Below are 23,487 nucleotides of genomic sequence, written 5' to 3' on the forward strand. Positions count from 1 at the left end.
TGCAGGCTCAGTAGTTGTGGCGCACGGGCTTAGTTGGTCTGCGGCATGTGGGATCTTCCCTGACCAGGGCTCGAACCTGTGTCCCCTGCATTGGCAGGTGGATTCTTAACCACTGAGCCACCAGGGAAATCCAGTAATATACTTTAAAGTATAAAGGTAAGTACTGAAGGAATAAATAGAAATAATCAGCTAATTTAGCAGAGGGGAGAGTATGAGGAAGTAAAAGCATACTATTCTTTTATTTTTTATATATGGTGTCAGTAGATAGAAGCTAAGAAATAGAGGGTTCATCAATATGGTAACCACTGAAAGGTAAGACAACATAAAATTTTTTTGAATGATCAGAACACATACATGAGCAGAGGAAACAAGCCATATATTGGAAGTTATTTTAAAGCATCAATGGAAATAGTTTGTGTAATGTAAAACATGATGACAGAAACAAGACCAAACAGCCGTCCTATCTGTAAATGTAAATGGTCCAGATATACTTAAAGAAAAGGCTCAAATTGGATTATAAGGAAAACCCAAGTATATGCTATATAAAAAAAGATATACCTTGAAGTGATGCAGAACAGTTGAAAGTAAAAGGATGGGCAAAATGTATGTCAGTGATACATGTGGAAAATAACAATACCATTAAAGGAGTGCTGAGAGGAACATTCACAGCTTTAAATACTTCTATCTGTAAACATGAAAAATTCACACTGTCAGAGAAGAAGGAAGCGGTGTTCACAGCCTCACTATTAAAGTTGAATGAGAACAAAATATAAGAGGGAGAAAGGACACATGATGATAAAGTCTATAATTCATGATGGAAATCTAAAAATTATGGATATGTATAAAAATCACAATTTTCTCAACAAAAATTACAGGAACTACAAAGAGCAATAGAAGCATATTAGTAAATGGAGACTGTAGTTCACCATTTTCAGCCCATGACAGAGCAAGGAAGTAAAAGATAAGGGTTTATAAGACCTAAACAACATAATAAAATAGTCCTGACTCATATATATCAAATTCTGTCCTAAAGACAGAGGCTATGTCTTTTCAAGTGCCAGAAATATTTACAAAAACTATGTTACTTATGTTTGTCTACTTCCTGTAAATGATGAGCTCTGTGAGATGAAAAGGGAAATTGTCTGTCTTGTTAACCCTTTATCCCAGGAACTAACAGACGTGACCAATAAATATTTTTGAGTAAGTGAAAGAACAATGCACAAAAGAAAAATACAAATGGTCAGTAAGCTCATGGGGGAAAAAAGACACAACTTTATAACCAAAGTTATTTCTGTTCAGATATCAAAAGAATATAATTTTACCTGTTAAGTTGGCAAAGCTTAAAAAAAATAACATGCTCTAAATCCTTGCTTTATATATATAAATGCATACCTAGATACTGTGTCAACTCTGCAAAATGATGTGGATGGACCTAGAGTCTGTCATACAGAGTGAAGTAAGTCAGAAAGAGAAAGACAAATACCGTATGCTAACACATATATATGGAATTTAAGAAAAAAAAATGTCATGAAGAACCTAGGGGTAAGACGGGAATAAAGACACAGACCTACTAGAGAATGGACTTGAGGATATGGGGAGGGGGAAAGGTAAGCTGTGACAAAGCGAGAGAGTGGCATGGACATATATACACTACCAAACGTAAAATAGATAGCTAGCGGGAAGCAGCCCCATAACGCAGGGATCTCAGCCTGGTGCTTTGTGACCACCTAGAGGAGTGGGATAGGGATGGTGGGAGGGAGACGCAAGAGGGAGGGGATATGGGAACATAAGTATATGTATAACAGATTCACTTTGTTATAAAGCAGAAACTAGCACACCATTGTAAAGCAATTATACTCCAATAAAGATGTAAAAAAAAAAAAAAAATGTCAAGCAGAACAGATAACACACACGGTTCTTCCCAGTTCCAGATCCTCTCACGCAAACGTCCAAGGTGAGCCATGACCTTGAGGAAATGTACTACTTGTGTTAGGTCACATTCTAACTTTCCCTTTATTTCAGTGGGTGGCGTGGCCACAGGCAGGATGGCATCTCATCCTGATAGGCCCACAGCTGAGGTCGACACATTTCTGAACAGCGCCCAGGAACTCTCTGCTTAGCTGCTCTTGCCCATCACTGTGAGTCTGCCCGCCTCTGGTGCTCTCTCCCAAGGGAGTGTCTACCCCAGGCTGACATTTAGCCTATTGCTGACGTGTAAACTTGCTACATGAAACTCAAGAGTGCATTTCCACATAACAGTAAAGGTGCATATTTCATGGTTAGGTTTCCAGACTGCCCCACCAAAAACTGTTTGAATTTTAAAACCTTAGAGCTGAAAGCTCTATAGAAATGACTGGTTTAATCGCCTACTTCTTCCTGTATCACCCTGATAGATTCTGATTAGGTATCTAGGATTAAGAGAGCCTACAACTGGAGAGGATGGGCCCCAAATGCCTGTATTAATGAAACAAAATACAAAGCAGGAGAAAGGATTTTGAAGAAGATTCCACATCCAAATACTTCCTCCTTCAAGTTAGGCTTGGGATTTGACCTCCTGCCTTCTTGTCTAACCACCTCCAGTTATGACGAGAACTAAGCTCAGCTATATCCAGAGTAGTAATTTGAGTCCACGTGCTTGAAGTAACCATGGGGCTGGGGAACAAGAATGATGACAAACCCAGATGTCATGTTAAACCCTTACAACCACTTTAATTCCTCATTTGTTGGCTCAGACTATGATTATTTCAATGTAGACCTCTGGTTAATGAATGCACGTCAAACGCATGCTCCCTCCTGATGATAAAACAACAGTGAAGGAAAAGGAACTAAATTCCCAGGATGAAGAGAAAGTGAGAAGCCTTTTTTCCACATCTAGCCCCCAGAATGCGTCAAGGAGGATCATAACCTTCAGACAGAGAAGTATCTTCTCCAGGTAATTTAATAGACCCAGGAGAAAAGACCTAAGGACTAATGTTGTGGGCTCCCCAAAGAAGCGATCTATTTGGATTAGCCTTCAGTAGAGCCCTGGGCTTCAGTAAGCTCCACCAAGCCTCACCCATGGACACAGAGCTTTTTAGGGCCTCACCCTTAAATACAATCAGACAGCTAAGGATCACAATACAATTTTTAAGAGGCCAAAACAAACAATTACAAAGCAATGCAGCAGAAACAGAGACCACACCGAATGGCTGGGTAATGACTGCTGTATTGGATCAAAGATTTCCTAACATGAATGTGAATATGGATGCTTTACATATGGTGTTAAATTTTTTGTGTGTGCTGCACAGTGGACAAAACTGAGATTGTTAACAGAAAGACTGAGAAAGTTAATACCAGTCCATGCAATTCAAACAGAACTCCTGTTCAAAGAGCAATCATATTTACATGGACCACAACAGAGTTGAATAAAACAAACAACTAGCGTCCATGATGCAATGAAAATCCAGGATGTAGGAAAATAGGGGTGGCGTATAACTGGAGAAGGTGAGCTCACAATACTGATATGAGAGCAATGATAAGAGAAAGAGGATTTTGAAGATTCCAGATCCAGAGGGGGTTACATACCCACTGCTCTTATCCCCTTCCAAGTTAGCTTTGGGAATGGATACTTGCCACCTAGGAAACCACTGCAATAAGTATAAGAACTAACTACTGTAAACACATTTTAAGGCCTCTGATTGTGTCTAGATTTCTCTAAAGTTTTCACATCTAAGACAGCATTGAATGAACATGTAGTGTTTCTTGTTGTTTGCGTTAAGCTCTACAAACTACTACAGCCTGTGGGCCAAATTCAGCCTACCACCTGTTTTTGAACAGATGGAGAGCTAAGAATAGTTACTTTTTAAAAAATTAAGCCTTTTATTTTGAGATAATTGTAGATTCAAATGCAGTTGTAAAAAGTAATACAGAGCAATCCTATGTTTCCTCTACCTAGTTCTCCCCAATATTAACTTCTTCAAACCTGTAGTACAATGACCTAGTACAACCAGGATATTGACACTGGCACAGTCAACGGAGGCCACAAGAATGCTCTGTTCCCCTTTTATAGCTACACCGACTTCCCTCTTGCCCCACTCCCTCCATTGTCCCGTGGTAACACTAACCTGGTCTCTATTTCTATAGCTTTTTTATGTATGTATTTGTTATATAACAAAATGTAGCCATTTAGGATTGACTTTTTTGCTCAGCATAATTCTCTGGAGAGTCCTCTAGGTTTCATATAATTCAGTTTTTTTTTAATGGCTGTGTGGTTATTTCTTGATAAGGAGGTACCCTGTACCACCACCACCGCCCCGTTAAACTATTCACCTGTTGAAGGGCATCTGTGTTGTTTCCAGTTTGGGGCTGTTATGAATAAGGCTGCTGTGAACATTCATGTATAGCTTTTTGTGTGTGAACATAAGTCGTTACTTCTCTGGGATAAATGCCAAGGAGTGCAATTGCTGGGTCATGTGGTAGCTGCCAAACGGTTTTCTAGAGTTGCGGCGGTACCACTTTACATTCCTACCAGCAATACAGTCCAATTTCTTTGTGTTCTTGCCAGCATTTCGTGTTGTCACTATTTTAACATTTTAGCTATTCTGATAGATCTGTAGTGATATCTTACTGTGGTTTTAATTTGCATTTCCCTAACGACTAATCATGTTGAACATCTTTTTATGTGCTTATTTGTAACCTGTATATTGTCTTCAGTGAAATGTGTCTTCATATCTTTTACCCATATTCTAATTGGATTATTTATTTGTTTTTTTGCTGTTGAGTTTTGAGAGATTTTTATACATTCAGATGCTAGCTCCTTTTCAGATATGTGGTTTGCAAATATTTTCTCCTGGTCGTAGCTTTTTTCATTCTCTTAATAGGGCCTTTAGCAAAGCAAAAGTTTTAAATTTTGATGACTTCCAATTTATCAATTTTCCCTTTTATGGAATGTGCTTTTCCTTTACATCTAAGAACTCTTTGCCTAGCCCTAGGTCTCATGGCTTTTCTTGTATGTTTTGTTCTAAAACTTTTATAGTTTTACATTCAAGTCCATGATCCATTTTTGTATAATTAATTTTTTAATTACCAAAAAAGTTAATTATTGTATAAAGCATCACAAATTCTCTTGGTTTTCCTTCAGCTGAGAGTGTCTTGACTTTGCCTTCATTCCTGAAGGACTTTTTCACTGTGTATAAGATACTGGGTTAATGGTTCTTTTCTTTCAGCCCTCAAAAATATTGTGCCAGTTACTTCTGGTCACCATGATTTCTGATTAGAAATTTGCTTTAATTAAAATTGTGTTCTCTTTATAGCTAAGGTGTTGTTTCTCTCTTGATGCTTCCAAGATTGTTTTATTTTGTTTTCAGAAGTTTGACTCTAATATAGGCTTCCCTGTTACCTGAAAGTAGAGCATTCCTATGAAGCCTTTTGTAAGCCGAAATGGTGTAAAGCAAAGAAGCAATTCTTTTTTTCATAAAAGCAAAAATTTTCTTCAGATTTCTTTTAGTGAGTGAAAACAGGTACTAGCATAGGTCTTTTGTAGAAGCAAAGTGGCTTAAAGCAAACTTTCGAAAAGCAGGAGACACCTGTATGTCACAATGTGGATTTCCTTGGGTTTATCCTGTTTGGGGTTTGCTCAGCCTCTTGGGAAGTTTTCAGGCATGATTTCTTTGAGTACTTTTTTAGCCCTGCCCTTTCTCTCCTCTCCTTCCAAGACTCCAGTGACACAATTGTTGTGTCCCTTGTTATAGTTTCACGTGTTCCTGAGAGTCTGTTGATTTTAATTTTCATTCTGTTTTCTCCATGTTGTTCAGGTTGAGTAATTTCTATTTTTACTGATTGTTTCTTGCATCTCCTCCATTCTGCTTGAGCCCCTCTGCTGAGTTTTTATTTGATATGGTATTTTTCAGTTCTAAGATTGCCATTTGGTTTTACTTTACATCTTCTATTTCTCTGCTGAAACTTTCCTTATTTTCATTTTTTCCTGTTATGTTTCTGATTGCTTGCTGAAGCATTTTATGATGGCTGCTTGAAATCTTTGTCGGCTCATTCTAACATCTGTGTCATCTCCGTGTTGTCCCTCATTGATTGTCTTTTCTCATTCAGGTTGACATCTTCCTGGTTCTTGGTATGACAGTTGATTGAAACCTGGATATTTGGGGCATTATATAATGAGATTCTGGATCTTAATTAAATCTTGTGTTTTAGTGGGCCTATTCTGACAATGTTAGAGCACAGATGGGGTGCAGCATCATTCCCGTCAGATGGTAGTGGAAACCCCAGTTCTTGACTCAGCTTCTGTTGACACCTGGGGAGAGGTGCTCCTCATTACTGCTGGATGGGTGGGAGTTCTGGCCCCCAGGTAGTCTGTTACTGATACCACCCTGGCTGAGAGGGGCAGGGGTTCCTCATTACTGCTTCTGACATGGACTCCAGTCTCACTGTGGGGCATAGGAGGGTGGCCTCATTACCACCCAGCTGTGGTTAATATCCTGACTCTCCACTAGACCTCAATGATGCCCCCTAGTGGAGAAGGGTAAGGATGCTTTGTTACTGCCTCCTGGGGGCTCCCCGCATTAGTCTCCACTGGTACTGCTGAGGTGATGCCTCCTTACCTGCTGGCGGGGATGAAAGTGCTGCTGTTCTGCTGCCCTACTTAGCCTTCTTGACACCACTTTGGTGGGGGATTTGGGTTGAGGGTGGAAATCTAGGCGCTCCGCCTACCTTTGCTGGTGTGGTGGGAGAGGGGCTCCAGTTTGCTCTGTGATGTTTGGCTCAATTAGAGTGGTTGTTGTCTAGATGTTTTCTGCCTTGCTCTGCTGCCCCTTTCCTTGTCTTTTGTCTAGAGAGAGCAGGCTCTGTGGGGGCTTTTTTGTTTGGGCCCATTGCCCTTTCAAGGTTGTCAGCGTTTTCAGCTCCAAGTCTGGGATATATAAGTGGATTAGTTTGCCTGGGCTCCTGTAACAAAGTACTACAAACTGGGTGGCTTAAATAATAGATGCAAAATTTGGAGTGCCTTATACATCTAGCATAGTGTCTTCAATTAAATAAATGCACTTTCTCCAAAATGAAGCTATTACGTTTGGCCATTAAATCTTTTATTTCCTAAAGTACTCATATTTTTAATATTCAAGTAGTGTCTAAACTAAGTTTTTGTTTTCTAAGCTCTGAGACTTTTTTTAATTAATTTTATTTTTATTTATTTTTGGCTACGTTGGGTCTTTGTTGCTTCATGCAGGCTTTCTCCAGTTGCAGCTAGTGGGGGCTACTCTTCATTGTGGTGTGCAGGCTTCTCATTGCAGTGGCTTCTCTTATTGTGGAGCATGGGCTCTAGGCATGCGAGCTTCAGTAGTTGTGGCTCACGGGCTCTAGAGCGCAGGCTCAGTAGTTGTGGCACACGGGCTTAGTTGCTCCGTGGCATGTGGGATCTTCAAGGACCAGGGCTCGAACCCATGTCCCCTGCATTGGCAGGCGGATTCTTAAGCACTGCGCCACCAGGGAAGCCCTGAGACTGTTTTTTAAATTAATTAATTAATTTATTTATTTATTCATTTTGGCTGCATTGGGTCTTTGTTGCTACATGTGGGCTTTCTCTAGTTGTGGCAAGCAGGGGCTACTCATTGTTGTGGTGCGTGGGCTTCTCATTGCGGTGGCTTCTCTTGTTGTGGAGCACAGGCCCTACGCATGCGGGCTTCAGTAATTGTGGCACATGGGCTCAGTACTTGTGGCCTGCGGGCTCTAGAGTGCAGGCCCAGTAGTTGTGGCACACGGGCTTAATTGCTCAGTGGCATGTGGGATCTTCCTGGACAAGTGCTCAAACCCATGTCCCCTGCATTGGCAGGCAGATTCTTAACCACTGCACCACCAGGGAAGTCCCACTGAGACTGTTCTTGATTCATGCTTGTTTTTGTAAACTACTGTATTGAGATATAATTGACATATTAAAAAGCTGTACATATTTAATGTATACAACTTGATGAGTTTAGAGATAAATATACATCTTTGAAATCCTCTATGCCATTAACTTATCTATCAACTTCAAAAGTTTCCTCCCTCTCTTTATTATTTTATTGATGATTATTTTCAGAACATTGTGTATATATGTATATATGTATATATGTTGCTTACATATACATACATGTCTATGTACATATACACACATGTGTGTATACATATATATACATATACATATATATACATATACATTTATATGTATATATTTATTCTCCCAAAATTCTTGGGTGCAACTCTTGTTAATATAAAAACCTTTGGTTATAAGCTAAACTTTTTATGCAGCAAATGAAGCCAAAGAGCTGTTTTAATTTGGTTACTCATAATTTTATCCATCAAAGTCATTTGGGAGTGACTCATCAAATAATTTATCTCAGCTGAGAGATATGTTTGGGATTGGAAATGGTTTGAACTGAAACAGTACTGACTTTTGGAAGATTTTCCTCAAGTTGATGAAAATGAGGAATTTCAGAGCTGTTCTAATTTTCAGAAACAAACAAAAAAAAAGACATCATACCAAAATGGGAAGAATGTATGTTCATTTGCCCTGCAAATGAACCGGTTTGCAGAGCAAAAATAGAGATACAGATGTAGAGAAGAAACGTATGGATACCAAGGGGGAAAGTGGCAGTGGGAGGGTGGTGATGTTGTGATGAATTGGGAGATTGAGATTGGCATATATACAGTAATATGTATAAAATAGATAACTATTAAGAACCTGCTGTATAAAAAAATAAAATTCAAGTTAAAAAAAAAAAAAAAAAAAGACTAGGGGCTTCCCTGGTGGCGCAGTGGTTGAGAGTCCACCTGCCGATGCAGGGGACATGGGTTCATGCCCCAGTCCGGGAAGATCCCACATGCCGCGGAGCGGCTGGACCCATGAGCCATGGCCACTGAGCCTGTGCGTCTGGAGCCTGTGCTCTGCAACGGGAGAGGCCACAACAGTGAGAGGCCCATGTACCACACACACAAAAAAAAGACTTTGGTTGTGGAATAAGGATAAACATATAGATCAATGGAAAAGAACTGAGTCTAGAAATAAAGCCTTATATTTATGGCCAGTTGATTTTTCAACAAAAAGTACCAAGATAATTCAATGGGGTAAAGAATAGTCTTCAGCAAATGGTCTGGGACAATGGGGTATCCATCTGCATGTAAAAGGATGAATCTAGTCCCTTACACTGTACAAAAATGTTAACTAAGAGTGGATCATAAACCTGATGTAAAACCTGAAACTGTAAAACTTTTAGAAGAAAATGTAGGAGAAAATATTTGTGACGTTGAGTCAAGCAAATATTTCTTAGCTATGATGCCAAAATCACAGTCCATAAAAGAGAAAATTGATGAATTGCATTACATAAAAATTAAAAACTTTATGTGCTTCAAAAGACACCATTAAGAAAATGAAAAGAGAAGCCAAAGACTGGGAGAGAATATATGCAAATCATATTTCTGATAAAGCATTTATATCCAAAATATATAAAGAATTCTTATAGCTCAATAAAAGAAGAAATAATTATAAGATGGGCAAAAGATTTGAATAGACATTTCACCAAAAAAGATATGTGAATGCTCAGTAAGCACACAAAAGATGCTCACATGATTAGTCATTAGGGAAATGCAAGTTAAAACTAGCATGAAATACCACTCACACACACTGAAATGACTCACCAAAAAGATAGTATCAGGTATGGGAGAGGATATGGAGAAATCGGAACTCTTAGGCCTTGCTGGTAGGAATGTAAAATGGTGTAGCTATGTAGGAAAATAGTTGGACAGTTTCTTTTAAAAGGTAAACATAAATTTACCATGTGACTCAAATTCTACTCATAGGAATGTACTAAATAGAAACAAAAACATGTCCACAAACCCACAGCCAACATCGTCCTCAATGGTGAAAAACTGAAACCATTTCCACTAAGATCAGGAACAAGACAAGGTTGCCCACTCTCACCACTCTTATTCAACAAAGTTTTGGAAGTTTTAGCCACAGCAATCAGGGAAGAAAAGGAAATAAAAGGAATCCAAATCGGAAAAGAAGAAGTAAAGCTGTCACTGTTTGCAGATGACATGATACTATACATAGAGAATCCTAAAGATGCTACCAGAAAACTACTAGAGCTAATCAATGAATTTGGTAAAGTAGCAGGATACAAAATTAATGCACAGAAATCTCTGGCATTCCTATACACTAATGATGAAAAATCTGAAAGTGAAATCAAGAAAACGCTCCCATTTATGATTCCAACAACAAAAAATAAAATATCTAGGAATAAACTTACCTAAGAAGACAAAAGACCTGTATGCAGAAAATTATGACACTGATGAAAGAAATTAAAGATGATACAAATAGATGGAGAGATATACCCTGTTCTTGGATTGGAAGAATCAACATTGTGAAAATGACTCTACTACCCAAAGCAATCTACAGATTCAATGCAATCCCTATCAAACTACGACTGGCATTTTTCACAGAACTAGAACAAAAAATTTCACAATTTGTATGGAAACACAAAAGGCCCCGAATAGCCAAAGCAATCTTGAGATCAAAAAGTGGAACTGGAGGAATCAGGCTTCCTGACTTCAGACTATACTACAAAGCTACAGTAATCAAGACAGTATGGTATTGGCACAAAAACAGAAATATAGATCCATGGAACAGGATAGAAAGCCCAGAGGTAAACCCATGCACATATGGTCAACTTATCTTTGATAAAGGAGGCAGGAATGTACAGTGGAGAAAGGACAGCCTCTTCAATAAGTGGTGCTGGGAAAACTGGACAGGGACATGTAAAATTATGAGATTAGAACACTCCCTAACACCATACACAAAAATAAGCTCAAATGGATTAAAGACCTAAATGTAAGTCCAGAAACTATCAAACTCTTAGAGGAAAACATAGGCAGAACACTCTATGACATAAATCACAACAAGATCCTTTTTGACCCACCTCCTAGAGAAATGGAAATAAAACCAAAAATAAAGAAATGAGACCTAATGAAACTTAAAAGCTTTTGCACAGCAAAGGAAACCATAAACAAGACGAAAAGACAACCCTCAGAATGGGAGAAAATATTTGCAAATGAAGCAACTGACAAAGGATTAATCTCCAAAATTTACAAGCAGCTCATGCAGCTCAATAACAAAACAACAAACAACCCAATCCAAAAATGGGCAGAAGACCTAAATAGACATTTCTCCAAAGAAGATGTACAGGTTGCCAACAAACACATGAAAGAATGCTGAACATCATTAATCATTAGAGAAATGCAAATCAAAACTACAATGAGATATCATCTCGCACCGGTCAGAATGGCCATCATCAAAAAATCTAGAAACAATAAATGCTGGAGAGGGTGTGGAGAAAAGGGAACACTCTTGCACTGCTGGTGGGAATGTGAATTGGTACAGCCACTATGGAGAACTGTATGGAGTTTCCTTAAAAATCTACAAATAGAACTACCATATGACTCAGCAATCCCACTACTGGGCATATACCCTGAGTAAACCATAATTCAAAAGGAGTCATGTACCAAAATGTTCATTGCAGCTCTATTTACAATAGCCAGGAGATAGAAACAACCTAAGTGTCCATCATCAGATGAATGGATAAAGAAGATGTGGCACATATATACAATGGAATATTACTCAGCCATAAAAAGAAATGAAATTGAATTATTTGTAGTGAGGTGGATGGACCTAGAGTCTGTCATACAGAGTGAAGTAAGTCAGAAAGAGAAAGACAAATACCTTATGCTAACACATATATATGGAATGTAAGAAAAAAATGTCATGAAGAACCTAGGGGTAAGACAGGAATAAAGACACAGACATACTAGAGAATGGACTTGAGGATATGGGGAGGGGGAAGGGTAAGCTGTGACAAAGTGAGAGAGTGGCATGGACATATATACACTACCAAACGTAAAATAGATAGCTAGTGGAAAGCAGCCGCATAGCACAGGGAGATCAACTCGGTGCTTTGTGACCACCTAGAGGGGTGGGATAGGGAGGGTGGGAGGTAGGGAGACTCAAGAGGGAGGATATATGGGAACATATGTATATGTATGGCTGATTCACTTTGTTATAGAGCGGAAACTAACACACCATTGTAAAGCAATTATACTCCAATAAAGATGTAAAAAAAAAATGTCCACACACAGACTTATATGTAAATATTCATAATAGCTTTATTCTTAATAGCCTCAGTGTAAACAACTCAAATGTCAATGAACTAGTAAAATGGATAAAGAAAATGTGGTTTATTGAAACAACAGAACACTATTCAGCAACAACAATAAAAATAACAAAATATCAATACATGCTACAGTATGAACCACAAAAACATACCAAAGAAGCCAGATGCAAAAACCCACACAGTATATGAATCCATTTATACGAAATGTCCAGGTAAATCATAAAGACAAAGTAGTTTAGCAGCTTCCTGGGGTTGGGCATGGGAAGGGGGAGTGACTGCAAATGGGCACTAGGGATCTTTGGGGAATGATGGAAATGTTGTAAAATTGGGTTGTGGCAATGGTTGCAAAACTTTGTAAATTTAGTAAAAATCATTGAATTATACCCTTGAAATGGCTGCATTTTATGGTTTGTAAATTATTAATAGAACTGTTAACGATTAAATGAGTTTATATTATAGTGGCTGGCACATGGTCCTCAATAAATGATAGTCTTATTCTTTGCAGATTTATTTTATCTTCTGAGCTCAGACCTAATGCCTCAAGAGGGCAAGGATGGCACATGCTCACAGCTAGCATTTACTGAGTACTCACTGTTCCAGACTCTACGCTAACCGTTTTATGTGCATTGCCTTCTTTAATCTCACAACAACTCTCTGACATAGGTAGTAGTATTGTGCCTGTTCTACAGAAAAGGAAACGGAAGCTTTGTTATGGTCCTGGGGTCGAGGCATGGAGAATACCTGGCCTCCAACAGATCTAACCTGTCCAAATGTGTCGGGAACCTTTAAGACCTAAGAATTTCTAGTCTGCTTGTGAGTCTGGCTAGGTGGCTCTGAGCATCTCCTTTGTGCTATGCTTGGCCCTCCTGAAGCCTTTGCTGTTTGAAGCCTTGCTGTTCTAGATTACCTGGCAGTTCTGCTGTGCAATGAAATTGCTGGTCACCATAATAATAATTACCTGGCTGACTCTGACTCATGTTTCTCCTTGTCACAAGACAGTGACCGCTCTTCTTTGAGGTGTCAAAAAAATTTTTTAATGAAGTATAGTTGATTTACCATGTTTCAGGTGTATATCATAGTGATTCAGTTTCATATATATATACACACACGCACATATATAAACATATATATGTGTTTTTCAGATTCTTTTCTATTATAGGTTATTACAAGATTTTGAGTATAGTTCCCTGTGCTATACAGTAGGTCCTTGTTGTTTATCTATTTTATATATAGTGGTGTGTATCTGTTAATCCCAAACTCCTAATTTTTCCCTACCCTGCCTTCCCCTGTGGTAATCATAAGTTTGTTTTCCATGTCTGTGAGTCTTTCTGTTTTGTAAATAAGTTCATTTTTATAATTTTTCTTTAGATTCCACATAGAAATGATATCATATATTTGTCTTCCTCTGACTTACTTCACTTAGTATGATAATCTCTTGATCCATCCATGTTGCTGCAAATGGCATTATTTCATTCTTTTTTATGGCTGAGTAATATTCTATTGTATATATCTAACACATCTTCTTTATCCATTCATCTGTTGATGAACATTTAGGTTGCTTCCAGGTCTTGGCTATTGTACATAGTGCTGCTATGAACATTGGGGTGCATGTATCTTTTTGAATTAGAGTTTTTGTCTTTTCTGGGTATATGCCCAGAAGTGATATTGCTAGATCATATGGTAACTCTATCTTTAGTTTTTTAAGGAACCTCCATACTGTCCTCCATAGTGGCTTCACCACTTTACATTCCCACCAACAGTGTAGGAGGATTCCCTTTTTGCCACACTTTTTCCGGCATTTATTATTTGTATACTTTTTAATGGTGGCCATTCTGACCAGTGTGAGGTGATACCTCATTGAGGTTTTGATTTGCATTTCTCTAATAATTAGCAATGCTGAGCATATTTTCATGTGCCTGTTGGCCATCTTTATGTCTTCTTTGGAGAAATGTCTATTTAGGTCTTCTGCCCATTGTTTGATTGGGTTGTTTGTTTGTTATTGAGCTGGATGAGCTACTGTGACCCCTCTTGACCCATGTTGGAGGATGGTGCTCTGTGGCAGGTAGCCTCTGAACACTGCCCAGTTGGTTTCTGTGACTTGTGCCAATGTTTTTGCCTCATGCCTGCCTTGGGCGTCCCTGCCAGTCATGAAAATTTTTCCCCAGGCTCCTCCCTCAGCCAGGACTCACAGGCCCATTGCCCATTCATTGTCATCCCTGGGCACAGTGAGTGCATCCTCTCTGTAGCAGGAAAGAGCCTTTCATCAGTTTGGAATGCTTTATCCCTTAGGTTTTAGCTCTTGGTGATGCTCTAGGCTATGGGGTTGGGAGGGTAGGACAGAGTTTCAGTTGCTAGTTGGGCATAAGTCCTTGGGCCCAAATCCCTCTCACACTAACTTCTGCATTCCTGGGATTCTAATGGTTTCATTTGCTCTAACTATTAAGCACCATGGCTGCTGTTCTATATTAGATTCCTGTTAGACATTAGTTAAAACATATAAAAGGAGTGTGTAGATGCTCAAGTGGTCCTACGTTAGGTCAAGTATGAAGTGAAAATCTCCCTCCACACCCACCAGCATTCAGACAAATTTACAGTTCTGTGCTCCTTTCTGCAGCTGACAATTTGATATGGCTAGTAGTTTGTATTCTATCTAAACTGCCTCAAACTTCCTCTACTTATTGCCTTTGCTAAAGGAATTCCCCATGTTTGGATTCAATCCACCCATTGACCACTACTTATCCAATACCTCCCATGAGCAGGACCTGTGCTAGGTGCACAGGGGAGGCAAAGAAGCCTAGTACTCCTCTTTTCTAGGAGCTTTCAGGCCAGTTGGAGAGATTGGAGGTGCATGTATATAGAGGAAATGTACATTGAGATAACGGGATGGGGAGGGGATAACGGCACAGCACTGTTAAAACCACGATTACGGATTGCTTGGGTCAGGTTAACCATGGTTGAGGCATGGCAGGGAACTAGACAAACCCACCGCAGGGCAGGCCTCTATTTAGGCAGCCCAAGCTGCTGAGCTGATTGCTCTCCCAGAGGGGAGGGCACTGTCTCAGGATCATGGTCCTGGGGAGACTGCATCCCACTTAGCCAGAGCAGCGCTGTTGACAGATAATCCAGAGCTGTCCATCATTTTGTTTTAACTGACATTTGGGGGTTATCTGTGTTTTTCCAGCAGCCCTCCCTCCCTCAAATTTGGTTGATTCTCAAACCAGTTTGCTCCTGGATAATTAAGAAGTAAAAGTATATATTTAGGCCATTACAAGGCAAAAGTTAACTCAAGTCCCACCTCCTCTTTGAGTTGACTCCCAGCGTTAGGTGACCTGATTGGTCTTTCTCTTGCAGCTCTGCTTCTACTCCTTTCGTTGTGTTTTAGCTCAATCATGGGCTAAACTGACTTTTGTAACATGAAGAGGGTTATAACCACTCTTCACAGCATATGGTTTCTGTAGGAAACTGTATTCTGTCCTGAGGTAGTAACAGCACAGCTGCCTCTCCTTCAATCCCTCCCACAGCAACACATGGGCAACTGCTCCGTTGACTCCCTGGGTCTGGGGAGGGGAGGGGGAAGGGGAGGGGGAAGAGGAGGGGAGGGGAGGGGGAGGGGGAAGGGGAGGGGAGGGGGAAGGAGGGGAAGGGGGAGGGGAGGGGGAAGGGAGGGGAGGGGGAGGGGGCTAGGGGAGAGGGGCTGGAAGGGGGAGGGAGAGGGAGGGGAGGAGAGGGGGAGGGGGCTAGGGGAGAGGGGCTGGAAGGGGGAGGGAGAGGGAGGGGAGGAGAGGGGCGGAGAGGAGAAGGGAGGGGCAGGGAAGGGAGGAGCATCAGGTAGGCCTCACTCCTCTCCTTTCAACGTTCAACCAGAGCAGCTTGCTTTTTATCTTGACTGTATATATGTTGGGCTTCAGCATATGATTCCTTTCAAACATTGAATCCTGCTGTTAGGCAAAAACTATTGAAAACCACTGTTTTAAGAAAGTGGGTATGAAGAGGAATGCCGAACTAGTGATTTAAAAGAAGTTTGCTTGTGGACTTGACATAATAATCTGGAGGGGCAAATGCACTTTGAGTCCTGGACATATTCCAGATTCATGTTCTCTTGACTTTGTTAAGTTTTAAGATCATTGTAGTCTAGAGTCTTCAATTCAGCATGAATATATATGCATGCAGACGTAGCGTATTTTAAAGATACGTACCTTTAAATTTTTGCATTGTTTGCATTTGCATTAGGGATATAAAGGTTTTAGAATTTGTTTATGGACTATCCTTTACCTAAACATACTTTTTCTTCCCATCTTCTAAAGATAACACTGAAAAGTATTCTATTTTCTTTGTGTCCAGGCTAGAAATTACTAAATTTCTAATTAAAGGTATGGTAACTTGGGTTATTTTCCTCATGTGGGTCTTTGTACCCTCTGATGTTTTGCCATGAAACATGGCTTCTGTGTATAGAGCACTGCTCACCACCTGCTTGCTGACAAGACATAATGCCGGGAAGTGGTAAGAGCCAGAGCTGGGAATCAGAAGCTGGCATTTCTGACTCTTGCTCACCGTGATTCTAGTAAGTTCTTAACAGCTTGATTCCCAGGAACAGGGATACTAGCCTGGCTGACTTCACAGGCGTGTTTTGGGCTGAAATGAATAATGCTTTCTGAAGGCTTTTTGCAAATATCAAGAGCTCTACAAACCCATGTGGTTGTTTCACCTGAAGTGAACAGGGCTCTGTATTTCCCATGGCAATGACACTTGTCTAAGGACATCGTGACTTATCTTTCCGTATGTGGATATTTAGTTTCTTCAAAGAGAAAAAGAAAACTATAAAAACTGTAGGACTTAACCTGGAGTAATGACATGGGGATTTTTCATAATCTTTATATAAATGTCATTTTTAAAGAAAGAAAAATGGATTATCATGCTTGTATATCTGGAACTTGAGTTTCATTGTTCACCACCATGCTATTACTATTCTTTACAGACCTGGCATTTATGTTTTAAGTCCAAAGAATTTCTCATTCTTTAATTGTATTTAAAACAGAGGTATGACAAAGGAGAAGGTAACAACAGCAATGCTTTATAGTTTCTTTATCTTATGTCCATGAAGTAATAATTAGTACTAACAGGAAAGCATTAATATTTGGCACATATGTTTTAAGTGTGCAAACAGCACATTCCAGGTCTTTTGTGTTAAAACAGAGAGACATTACAAAGATGAATGCAGAAACAGTAAGCTGTATCTTTTTTTCCTAAAAGAAATTTTAGGATGTTTACATAGCTATTCATTTTTAAAAATCGTTGAGTTTTCAAACCTAGTACAACAGAGCTGCACTTGATCTGTTTGTATTTAGAATATAGTGTGACCCTTTCCCTCATCATGTGTTGTTACAGAGGAAATGGGTTTCAGTATACATGATTCAGGTGGGAAAAAACTGCATATTTAATTCCAAACTATTCCTTAGACTGGAGAAAAAAATCTCTTTTGGAGAAGTCATGTTTATTTTAGAGTAACTGTAGCTCAACAATTTGTTAATGCAGAAATACAAACAGCTTTATTGAACAAAATACTATTTTCTAGCTACCTTACAGAAATGATTTACTCAGGAAAACAGAACAAAATTTCTCAGTTTCATTAATCAGCTTTGTAAATATTTTGCCAGAGCTTTTTTCCTTGGGGTGGGCAAAGCAAATAAAAAAGTTTAAAAGCTCATATGTGTCTGTTTTGTTTTAGCTTGGTGTATTTATTAAGAGTAAATTCTGTCTCTCTTTGCAGTTCATCAATATGTGCATTCAGAAGTTTTTCAAGTTCTTTTTCTCGCTTCTCCTCCTCCAGAAGGAAATGCTGTGCAGCCAAAGAACCTGGGAAGGCTATATCTGGGGGCGACTAAAAAAAGAAAAAGAAAAGTTAGATGAGGAACACAAGGCCTTTTACAAAAAGTCTTCATATTTCTTGGTATGCTTCACCCCTGACAAAACACTGCAACTCTTAATGAAATAATGTATCTTAAGCTGAACTCTACACCAGTGTAATACAGTTGCTGCTAATGAAACCCTCAAGGAACGAAAGCAGCAAGTGAAGAGTATAGTCGAGTCGGGCAAAGAAAGCTTATAGAGGAAAGAAACTTAAGGCTGGGCTTCAAGGGGGCTCGCTGCTGCATGGAGGTGGCCAGGTGAGGTGGGATGAAAGCATGACGTATAGTGAAGGTGGGTGTGTAATGCTGGGGCTCTCTTGTTTGGCCAACTGCAGTTGAGAACACTTCAGTGATGAGTGCCTGCTTCCACCCTTCATGTGGTATGGAAGTTCTCAGTTAACTGTGACCTGTGTAGTGCTTATTTACACACACACACGCACACACATACAATGTGTGGCTGAGGAATAAAGGGCAATGATACCATAATTTTACAGTGTTTCATTCAAAATAATTTGTTCAGTTAATTAAAAAAAATAAGTTGGGGAAATCTGTACTTTAATTTTTTAGTTCTGCGGCACCCCCCAGACTCTTCTTCAACTTTTGTTTTATGGGAAGAATGGGATTTTTGTAAAGCATATGGAGAGTCAGCGATCTGTATGCAGGTGAACTCTGTTATAGGGGGATGTAGTTCACAAGTCTGGCCTCTGCCAGAAGTGTAGGGATTGTGGCAGATGACAGTGGAGTACTGCCAGCTTATCCAAGTAGTAGCCCCAACTGTAGCTGCCGTGCCAGGTATCACATCTTTACTGAAGTAGAATGTCACAGTCTTGGGGGCACGGTATGCTGCTGTTGATCTGGCAAATGCATTCTTTTTAATACTCAGTAAGGAGGAAGATCAGAAGCAGTTAGCATTCTCATGGGATAGACAACAGTCCACATCCATGTTCTCACCCCAACATTATGTTTTATGTTAACAATGCTGTCATAATACACTCTCAAGGATCCTGGACCACCTGGACGTTCCACGGACTGCAGACTATAGGACAGGATACAGTAACATGAACATCATGCTCAGCCCTGATGAGCAAGAATTGGCAAGCATGTTGAAGGCCTGGAAAGACACAGGTACTCCAGAGAGTGAAAGGTAAACCCCAGAAGCAATTCAAGGCTTGACACTTTGTTTGTAGGTGTCTGGTGATATGGAACATGTCAGGACATCTCCTTTTAAACACAAATTAATGCACCTTGCATTTCTTATCACTATGAAAGAAGCATAAAGCTTGGTAGGTCTCTTCAGGTTTTGAAGGCAGCATGTTCCACTCTTGGGAGGAATAATCTGACTCATTTATTACATGGACACAGAGGCAGTTTTGTTTGTTTGTTTGTTTTTGAGCAGGGCCCAGAGCAAGAAAGGGCTTTGCAGTAAGTTGGGAATGGGGGGAAAAGCAGTCCTGCTAGTTGGGTGAAATGACTTACCAGCTCTCATACTAGAAGAATGTCTCGTAGAGAAAAGTGCTCTGTGGAGCCTTTGGCAAGGTTCAGGGGGGAGCTGTGTTACAAACCCTTGAGATTCTGCAACAAGGCCATGCCATCGGCTGCAGAAAACTGTATACTATTTGCAGAACAGTTTCTGTCATGCTAGTGCGCCCCGGTTGAGACAGAGCATCTAAGAAGTAGACAGGATGACTTGATCTAGCTTCTGTCCTTGGCCACTCCAGTGGAAATTATGCATGGGCTGAACAGCACCATCTCCCTTTTACCCAGGTTCATCTAGCTACTGTTCCTGTTGAATGGCTGATCTGCTTGCAATAGAGGCCAAAGCTGAGCTTCTGCTATGGCACCGTCCCTCAAGGACATCAACCAGCCTCTCAGTGGCAATTAGATTACATCAGGTCCCTTATACTTTGGAAAGGGCAATGTGTTATCCTTACCAGAACTGATGTGTATCCTATAATTGGCCTTTCCTGCCTGCAGGGCCTCGGTCAGCACCACCATCCGAGGGCTCACAGAGTAACTGACTTACTGACATGAGATCCTGATTAATAATAAACGAACCTACTTTGCAGCAGAGGAGTATGGCAGTGAGGGCATGACCGGGTATCTACTGGTTCTACCACATACAGCATGAAGTGTCTCCAGAGGATGCTAGCCTGATATGCTTCTTGAAGGCATAGATGAGGAATTAGCTTGGAAATCATATCCTGCGAGGATGGGGTGCCATTCTTCAGCATATGGTATAGACTTTAAACCAATGGCTGTTATAGGCTACTGTGTTTGTAACAGTGATCTGGGAACAGAAGGGAGGATGTAGGAATGGCTTCACTCTCTGTTGGCCCTCTTGGAGAATTTGTTCCTTCTGTCTCTGTCTGGTTGGTCTACAGGTCTTTGGTCTCAGAGAAGCAATGCCTCTCACCAAGTGAGACTGTAAGAGTCTCCCTAAACTTAAAGCTTTGGCTGTACCTACTCACTTTGGCCTCCTCATGCTGACAGATCAGAGGCATGGAAAAGAGGTACTATACTGGCAGCGGTAACTGACCCAAATCACCATGAAGTGGTAAGACTACTACTACATAACGGAAGCAGTGCTGGGACGCTTCAGGCCAAACAACTAAGTGTGCAGGAACACAACCCTACCCATCAGCAGACAGGCTGCCTTCAGACTAAGGAACCCACAGCCGCCTGTGGACACACCACTAGACAGGGCCCAGCCCACCAGAGGGCCAAGACCCGACTCTACCTACCAGTGGGCAGGCACTGGCCTCTCTTGCCAGGAAGCCTGCACAAACCTCTAGATCAGCCTCACCCACCACAGAGAGACACCAGAAGCAAGAAAACTACAATCCTGCAATGCCTCCTGGGACTAGCTGGGCCCTGGCCCTGCACAGTAGCAGGCCAATGCAACCTTCCAGACACCTTGGACCCCACAGTCAACTGCCTCTGCCCCTCAGTGATCTGAAATGAGCTCTGGGATCCCAGGGCCCTGCAGCCAGACCCTAGGAACCAGCTCTCCCTGCCACTAGTCCAGCACTAACCCCAGGATCTGGCTTTACCTGCCAGTGAGTTGGCAACAGCCTCAGTCTTTGGGACCCTGATTCCACCCATCAGTGAGCCAGCACTAGCCCCAGGGCCCCCTAGGATTCCACAACCAGCCACCTCGTGACCAGGCCCCACTAAACAGCAGCCAGCAGCAACTGCACAAGGCAGGGCCTGGCAACCAACCAGACTAGGGGCCGACCAAGCCTACCAGACCACCCACATAGCCTGTTGTAAGAGAAGGACCCACCCAGCCCTCTTAGGGGGAACCCCTAGAGCGTATACCATGGGTGACAAGAGGGGAGTGCACTGCTCGGATGCATAGGATGCCTTCTCCAAGGTTGGGAAACATTAACTTACCAACCACATACATAAATATACAAATAGCAACTTAGACAAAATGAGGTGGTAGAGGAGTATGTTCCAGACAAGATAAATCTTTAGAAGAAGAACTAAGTGATATGGATAGTCAATCTACCTGAGAAAGAGTTCAGAGTAATGATCATAAAGATGGTCAAAGAACTCAGGAGGAGAATGGATGCACAGAGCAAGAAGTTAGAATTTTTTAACTAAGAGTTAGAAAACATAAAGAACAACCAAACAGAGATGAAGAATACAATAACTCAAATGAAAAATACACTAGAAGGAATCAATAATAGAATAAATGATTCAGAAGAATGGATCAGTGAGCTGGAAGACAGGGTAGTGGACATCACTGTTGCCGAACAGAAAAAAGAATGAAAAGAAATGAGGACAGTTTAAGAGACCCCTGGGACAATATCAGGTGCACTAATATTCACATTATAGGGGTCCCAGAAGGAGAAGAGAGAGAAAGTGCCCAAGAAAATATCTGAAGAGGTAATAGCTGAAAACCTCCCTAACCTGGGAAAGGAAATAGTTACTTAAGTCCAGGAAATGCAGAGACTCCCATACAGGATTAAGCCACAGAGGAGTACACTAAGACACATAGTAATCAAAATGAAAAAAAATAAAGATAAAGAGAGAATACTAAAAGCAGCAAGGGAAAAGCAACAAATAACCTACAAGGGTATCCCCATAAGGCTATCAGCTGATTTTTCAGCAGAAACTCTGCAGTTCAGAAGGAAGTGGCACAATATATTTAAAGTAATGAAAGGGAAAAACCTACAATCAAGAATACTCTACCTAGCAAGAGTCTCATTTAGATTGGATGGAGAGATCAAAAGCTTTATAGACAAACAAAAGCTAAAAGAATTCAATACCACCAAACCAGCTTTGTAACAAATATTACAGGAACTTCTCTAGGCAAAAAAGAAAGGCCACAACTAGAAAAAAGAAAATTATGGAAGGAAAAACCTCACCAGTAAAGGAAAACATAGGAAATCATCCATACACAAAGCTAGTAGGGAGGTTAAAAGACAAAAGTAGTAAAATTGTCTATATCCACAATAAGCAGTTAAAGGATACACAAAACAATTAGATGTAAAATATGATATCAAAAATAGTAATCAGGCTTCCCTGGTGGCGCAGTGGTTAAGAGTCCGCCTGCCAATGCAGGGGACACGGGTTCGTGCCTTGGTCCAGGAAGATCCCACATGCCATGGAGCGGCTGTGCCTGTGAGCCATGGCTGCTGAGCCTGCACGTCCAGAGCCTGTGCTCCGCAAAGGGAGAAGCTACAACAGTGAGAGGCCCACATACCACAAAAAACAAACAAACAAAAAACAAACAGTAATCGTGAGGGAAGGAGAATACAAATGCAAGGCATTTAAAATGTATTTGAAATTAAGAGATTAGCAACTTAAAACAATCATGTATATATGTAGACTGCTATACCAAAACCTCACTGTAACTACAAATGAAAAATCTGTAATAGATATACACACAAAAAAGGAAAAGGATCCAAACATAACACTAAAGATAGTAATCAAATCACAAAAGAAGAGAACAAACGAAGAAAAGGAAAAAAAAAAAGACCTACAAAAACAAATGCAAAACAATTAACAAAATGGCAATAAGCACATACATATCAATAATTACCTTAAATGTAAACGGACTAAATGCTCCACCGAAATACACACACTGGCTGAATGGATACCAAAACAAGACCTGTATATTTGCTGCCTACAAATTACCCACTTCAGTTCTAGAGACACATACAGACTAAAAGTGGGGGGATGGAAAAAGATATTCTATGCAAATGGAAATCAAAAGAAAGCCAGAGTTGCAGTACTTACATCAGACAAAATAGACTTTAAAATAAAGGCTGTTAAAGAGACAAAGATGGAGGCTTCCCTGGTGGTGCAGTGGTTGAGAGTCCGCCTGCCGATGCAGGGGACACAGGTTCGTGCCCTGGTCCGGGAAGATCCCACATGCTGCGGAG

At 40.6% G+C, this 23,487-nt stretch overlaps 1 protein-coding gene across 8 annotated transcripts in view; it reads right to left on the reverse strand.

Annotated features, from left to right (window-relative positions):
• Window positions 1-17,273: 17,273 nt before the first annotated feature.
• Window positions 17,274-23,487, reverse strand: part of DEUP1 (deuterosome assembly protein 1) — a 220,634-nt gene continuing 214,420 nt past the window's right edge. For all 8 annotated transcript variants that reach the window (XM_060102846.1, XM_060102848.1, XM_060102847.1 and 5 more), the window contains one exon: window positions 17,274-18,066. In XM_060102846.1, coding sequence (XP_059958829.1) covers window positions 17,890-18,066 — 177 coding nt within the window. In that variant the 3' untranslated portion in view covers window positions 17,274-17,889. The remainder of the gene's footprint in view (window positions 18,067-23,487) is intronic.

The sequence above is a fragment of the Mesoplodon densirostris genome, chromosome 7, assembly GCF_025265405.1.
Source record: "Mesoplodon densirostris isolate mMesDen1 chromosome 7, mMesDen1 primary haplotype, whole genome shotgun sequence".
NCBI classification, from domain to species: Eukaryota; Metazoa; Chordata; class Mammalia; order Artiodactyla; family Ziphiidae; genus Mesoplodon; species Mesoplodon densirostris.